This window comes from Carlito syrichta, unplaced genomic scaffold (genome assembly GCF_000164805.1).
Source record: "Carlito syrichta isolate Samal-C Ts95f unplaced genomic scaffold, Tarsius_syrichta-2.0.1 Scaffold131072, whole genome shotgun sequence".
Taxonomy (NCBI): Eukaryota; Metazoa; Chordata; class Mammalia; order Primates; family Tarsiidae; genus Carlito; species Carlito syrichta.
In genome coordinates, this window is record NW_007075168.1 from 29740 (window position 1) to 36174 (window position 6435).

The 6435-nt window shown below is 45.4% G+C and overlaps 1 protein-coding gene across 3 annotated transcripts in view; it reads left to right on the plus strand.

Moving 5' to 3' along the window:
- Positions 1-4282: 4282 nt before the first annotated feature.
- CANX (calnexin) overlaps positions 4283-6435 on the plus strand; it is a 20518-nt gene continuing 18365 nt past the window's right edge. Inside the window, exons 1-4 of one of the 3 annotated variants that reach the window (XM_008049267.2) lie at positions 4283-4287; positions 4562-4735; positions 5092-5165; positions 5936-5994. In XM_008049267.2, the coding sequence (XP_008047458.1) occupies positions 4565-4735; positions 5092-5165; positions 5936-5994 (304 nt within the window). In that variant the 5' untranslated portion in view covers positions 4283-4287; positions 4562-4564. Of the gene's footprint in view, positions 4288-4554; positions 4736-5091; positions 5166-5935; positions 5995-6435 lie in introns of those variants that run through there. The other 2 variants (XM_021708146.1, XM_021708147.1) reach the window with 2 other exon arrangements.

A 6435-nucleotide genomic window follows, 5' to 3' on the forward strand; every position in this document is an offset into this window, starting at 1 on the left:
GTAGCTGGAACTACAAGGCGCGCGCTACCATGCCCGGCTAAGTTTTTGATTTATTGTAGAGATGAGGTCTCACCAAGTTGCCCAGGAGGATCTCGAACCCGCGGGCTTGGGCAGTCCATTCACCTCAGCCTCCCAATGAGCGGGATTACAGGCTGAGCCACCGAGCCCAGTTTAAACTCTGCTTTCTTTCTTTCCCTCTCTTACTCCTTTTCTTTTTCTTTTTTAAACTTTTAAAAAATTTATGGTAAACGGTACATACACAACTTACCATCTTAATATTTTTAAATGTATAGTTCAGTAGTGTTAAGCATATTTACATTGTTTTGAAACATCTTGGGAACCTCTTCCTCTTACAGAATAGAAACACTGTACCCGTTAAACAACTTGCCAACAAACAACTCTCCCTTACAAGCCCTTCCCCCCAGCCCCTGGTAATCAGTACTACTTTCTGTATCTGTGAACTTGGCTGCTTTAGATACCTGGTATTTACGTAAGTGGAATCTTACAGTATTTGTCCTTTTGTGTCTGGTTTATTTACTTCCCATAATGTCATCCAGGTTCAGTCCTGTTTGAGCATGTGACAGGATTCCCTTCCCCTTAAGGTTGAGTGGTACTCCCCTGCACGTGTAGACCGCATTTTGTTTATCCATCACCCATTGCTTCTGCCTCTTGGCTGCTGAGATCATGCATGTGCAGATGCCTCTTGAGACTTTGCTTTTGCTTATTGGTGAACTCCTGGCCTTAAGCGATCCCACCTGGAGGTGGGATAGCAGGATATATGGAGCTGTCCAGGCCCATCAACAGGACACTAGGTTTTCAGGTTCTCCGCTTGTTGAATGCTTGGTGAATATTGTGATATGCTATGACTTAATTAGACTTTTAGTAAAAACTTCAAAAGAACTTTTTCTTCAAATTTAGCAATTGTATTGAATTTTCAGAGGCATTCTGCAGTAATATGTTTTTAAAAACATGTAGCGCTCAGTGGGTACATGTATAATGTACATTTCACAAGACAAATAAAATTGCTCCTGGAAAGCCGCAAGGATGGACACGTGTAGTCTAAGAATATGGCAACTGCTAAAGGGGTGCCCAGGGAACCATATCTTGTTAGTCTTAGGGCTCCTGCCCCCACGACACCTCTGCAGTTGGACACTTCTGTCTCAGTCAGAGAAGAGGCCTGTACACTACTCTCTGCACACATGCAGATGCTGGGATATGGATGCCTTCTTATGGCTTTAAAAAATGATTGTTTGGAAGAATATTTTTGAAAAGTATTTAAACTTCAGCGTTGTTATGATGTCCTTACCTTGTTTTCTTTTGTTGCTGTTTTTTTTTGTTTGTTTGTTTGTTTGAGTTGGAGTCTCACTCTGTCGCCCAGACTGGAGTGCAGTGGCCGCTCCTGGCCACCGCAGCCTTGACCTGCTGGGCTCTGGCGATCCTTCTGTCTCAGCCTTCCGAGTAGCCGGAATTACAGCACGTGCTACCAAGCCCGGCTAATTTTTTTGATTTATTGTAGAGATGAGGTCTCGCCAAGTTGCCCAGGCAGGTCTCGATCCCGCAGACTCAGGCAATCCACTCACCTCAGCCTCCCAAAGGTGCGGGATTACAGGCTGAGCCACCGAGCCCAGCTGAATTTTGCCTGCCTTCATTTTGTGAATACAGCCCCAAGATGCCTAAATATTAGAATTGCCATCAGATTTTTTTGTTTTTTTTTTGAGTTGGAGTCTCACTCTGTCCCCCAGGCTGGAGTGCAGTGACCGCTCCCGTCCACCGCAGCCTCGACCTGCTCGGTTCCGGTGATCCTTCCGCCTGAGCCTTCCAAGTAGCTGGAACTACAGGCGTGCGCTACCACGCCCGGCTAATTTTTTAATTTATTGTAGAGATGAGGTCTCACCAAGTTTTCCAGGCGGGTCTCGAACCCGTGGGCTCAGGCAGTCCACTCACCTCAGCCTCCCAAGGTGCGGGATTACAGGCTGAACCACCGAGCCCGGCTTGTTGCTGTTTTTTAAGCTCAAACCTTAGGCTCATGGCTTATTTCAGGGCATGGAAAGGACCCACAGTCAGCCCAGGAGGAAGGAGACCTGGTGGGCAGAAGTGGGTGTGGAAATGTAGGAGAGAGGTGAATGGGATCTCTAGAACTTGTCATAGGAGGCCATTAGGAGGAGGGTGGTTCTTGCACACTTGGCAGTTAGCTTCATGTTGAGGGAGTGGGGGAGATAAAGACGATGAGTCAGTGGTGCGTGTGAGGGGGATGTGGCGTCTTCCCGGAGGGTGCTTGGGGGAAACGTCTTGCAGGGCAGCTGCAGGGGGAGAGGTTGACTGTGAGCGAGAGGACTTAGAGATGTTCGCGAATATGGGCTTGTGAAAGAGCTTTTATGTGAGGAGTCTGTGATTACGGTGGGGGTGGCTTGAAAGAGGAAGGAACTGGAGGCCATAGCAATACAAGGTGCCAGTCAGTGTTCTGATGTTGGTAACAAAGGACAAGGCTTCGGATTAATTGGGTGACTCCCCATAGAGAGGATGGGGGGGTCTGTGTGTGTGCGTGTGTGTGTGTGTGTGTGTGTGTGTACTTCTAGGCATATATCTTCTACTTACTATTTTCCCCATCTTCTTGCCTCTGCCTTTTCAGGACTGAAAACGAAACCCTACTAAACTGTTGCTACTGCCTAATAATTGTGTGCCTCCATGGTGCTCTGTTTCAGTTTGTTTGTTTGTTTATTTATTTATTTATTTATTTTGAGTTGGAGTCTCACTCTGTCGCTCAGACTGGAGTGCAGTGGCCGATCCTTCCGCCTCAGTCTTCCGAGTAGCCAGAATTACAGGCATGCGCTACCATGCCCGGCTGATTTTTTTTTTATTTATTGTAGAGATGAAGTCTTGCTGCCCAGGCGGGTCTCGAACCCGCGGGCTCAGGCAATCCACTCACCTCAGCCTCCCAAAGGCACGGGATTACAGGCTGAGCCACCGAGCCCTGCTCAGTTTTTTTATTTTTTTATGTTTAAGTCAGAGTCTCACTCTGTTGCTCAGACTGGAATGCAGTGTCATGCTTACGGCCACTACATCTTCAAGCTGCTGGGCTCTGGCGATCCTTCTGCCTCACCCTTCCAAGTAGCTGGAATTACAGGCGCGCACTACCACGCCTGGCTAGTCTTTGATTTATTGTAGAGATGAGGTTTTGCTAAGGTGCCCAGGCGGGTCTCGAACCCGCAGGCTTGGGCAATCCACTCACCTCAGCCTCCCAAAACGCAGGATTACAGGCTGAGCCACCGAGCCCTGCTTTACTCATGATATTTAAATAGTTAGAAAATAAGAGATAAAAGTAGTTGGTTCTTGATTTAATATTTTTGTTATTTAATCTTAAAACACTGATTAAAAAACATGTTAGACCAGGCATGGTTGTTTGTATGGTCCCAGCTACTCAGGAGACTGAGGTGAGAGATCGCTTGAGCCTGGGAGTGCGGGGTTACAGTGAGCTGTGGTTGTTCCACTGCACTTCAGCCTGAGTGAAAGAGTGAAAGAAAAGAAAAGAAAATGTCTAATCTGGATGATCTTTGAACAACTTCTGTATTCCTATTCAGTCTTTCATATGAGATGAGTTATCTGTCACCTGTTACTGTTTCATTGTAATATTTTTTGGTTTTTGGTTTTTTTCGAGTTAGAGTCTTACTCCTTTGTCCAGGCTGGAGTACAGTGGCATGCACACTCATGACCACCCCAGCATCGACCTGCTGGGCTCCGGCGGTCCTTTTGCCCCAGCCTTCCAAGTAGCTGGAACTACAGGCACATGCTACCATGCCTGGCTATTTTTTTTTTTAATCGTAGAGTCGAGGTCTCGCCAAGTTGCCCAGGTGGGTCTCAAACCTGCAGGCTCAGGCAGTCTACTCGCTTCAGCCACCTGAAGTGCTGGGATGGCAGGCTGAGCCACCAAGCCCAGCCCATTGTAATGTTTTAATCAGTCCATTTAAAGCACTTTTCAAATGCAAGAGGTTGGTTGGAAATTGTATTTGAGTACTCTAGATCTGTGTAGCCAATGTGGTATTCTACATGGGAACAGTTGTGTATGTTTAGAGTTTATTTTGAAATTTTCCTGAAATTGTGTCTTTTAGTCTCTGAATCTCTCTGGGCTCACTTTCCTTACCTATAAAATGAAATGCTCATAGTAAAGTTCCTTTTAGCTCTATGATGTTTAAACAAGAGATAAGTTAGTAACCTTTAGGAGGTTTTAGACAGGATGCATTAGCTGGGCTGGGTGGCTCAACCTGTAATCCCGTGCCTTGGGAGGCTGAGGTGAGTGGATTGCCTGAGCCCGCGAGTTCGAGACCCGTCTGGGCAACTTGGCGAGACCTCAATAATAAAAATTAGCTGGGCGTGATAGCGCACGCCTGTAGTTCCAGCTACTTGGAAGGCTGAGGCGGAACGATCGCCGGAGCCCAGCAGGTCAAGGTTGTGGTAGCCGGGAGTGTTCCACTGCACTCCAGTCTAGGTGACAGAGTGAGACTCCAACTCAAAAAAAAAAAAAAAGACAGGATGCATGTAACTCCTGTTCCTCTTTTACAAACAGATCATGGAAGGGAAGTGGTTCCTGTGCATATTACTGGTCCTGGGAACTGCTGTCACTCAGGCTCATGATGGACATGACGATGATGTGATTGACGTTGAGGATGACCTTGACGATGTCATTGAGGAGGTGGAAGACTCAAAGCCAGACACCAGCACTCCTCCTCCGTCTCCAAAGGTTTGAGTGGACTTTGAATGGATTCCTTTTGCCTCTGGAGATAATAAAATTATAAAGATAGCTGGGTGTGGTGGCATGTAGTCCCAGCTACTCGGGAGACTGAGGCAGGGGGATCGCTTGAGCACAGGAATTTGATACCAGCCTGAACATAGTGAGACCCTCATCTCTAAAAAAGAAAAAAAATTGTGAAGCTAAAATTTAGATCCTTTTCATTTTTATTTTGAGTAAATACTGATCCCTTTCTGGCAGCCTTTGTTATGTTTCACCAAAGACCAGCTATGAAGACTTTGTGACAGTTGAAAAAAGTCATGTTACTGAAAATATCCATTTTTAATTCATTTATATATTTAACCCAGGTCACCTACAAAGCTCCAGTTCCAACAGGGGAAGTGTTTTTTGCTGATTCCTTTGACAGAGGAACTCTGTCAGGGTAAGTATTTTCTATGGGAAAAAATCTTAGAGGCAAGCAGTATTTTAGTAATATGGAGTAGTGGATTTCTTATGGGTAGCACCTTACCTAGTGAAATGTCTGACTTCTGTGTCTGTGGTGTTCACGTCAATTTAGGAAAACAGTCTTTGGCAACTTGTGATTTTTCCTTCCACTCCTTTCCCTCCCCTATTCCATTCTGTCTTTTGCTCTTTGGTTGAGAGAAAATTTTTCTCTTGAGTTAAAAATAAAAGTGGAAACCGGGCTCGGTGGCTCAGCCTGTAATCCCGCGCCTTTGGGAGGCTGAGGTGAGTGGATTGCCTGAGCCCGTGGGTTCGAGACCCGCCTGGGCAGCGAGACCTCATCTCTACAATAAATTTTTAAAAAATCAGCCAGGTGTGGTAGCGCATACCTATAATTCTGGCTACTTGGAAGGCTGAGGTGGAAGGATCGCTGGAGCACAGCAGGTCGAGGCTCCGGTGGCCAGGAGCGGCCACTGCACTCCAGTCTGGGTGACAGAGTGAGACTCCAACTCAAAAAATAAATAAATAAATGAAAGTGGGATTATCTCATGGGATTGTCCTTTTTCTTTCAGGTTTGTGAGTTGCGTGTAATGCATTATTATTACTTGTGACAGATTTAAGTTGGAAGTAGAATGGTTATGTAGGCTAGGAAAAGCAGGATAAGTCCTGCCTTCATGAGCATTTACATTGTTTTTCTTCACAGGTCAACTGTCATTTTCATCTTAATTTTGGGGTTTGTCTTAATTACAGGTGGATTTTATCCAAAGCCAAGAAAGATGACACCGATGATGAAATTGCCAAATATGATGGTGAGAATTCCATTTGGGTTAAATGTAATAGCAGACAGAGGTTTGACATGTCTCTATGGTGTCTCTTAAGACTAGTTTAAAAGGAGATGTAAACTTGAAGGTTTTCCTTGGAAGTTTTTCCAAGTCTGAGTGTTGCCTTGTATTTAATAGGATTAAATCTATTTACTCACCTGTGCTACTGACTGTTGGAAATAAAAGGTCTTTTCTAGGCAGTGGTATCATGAATATGCAGCAGTTTTTTAAAAACCATATTCTAATATTTGTTAGATATAGATGTGTTTAATATTAATAGGCCAACTCTCAAAATAAATGAGACATCCTAAAAATTTGTCAGTACAAGCTGGGCTCGGTGGCTCAGCCTGCAATCCCCCGCTTTTGGCACACTGAGGTGAGTGGATTGCCTGAGCCTGCGGGTTCGAGACCCGCCTGGGCAGCGAGACT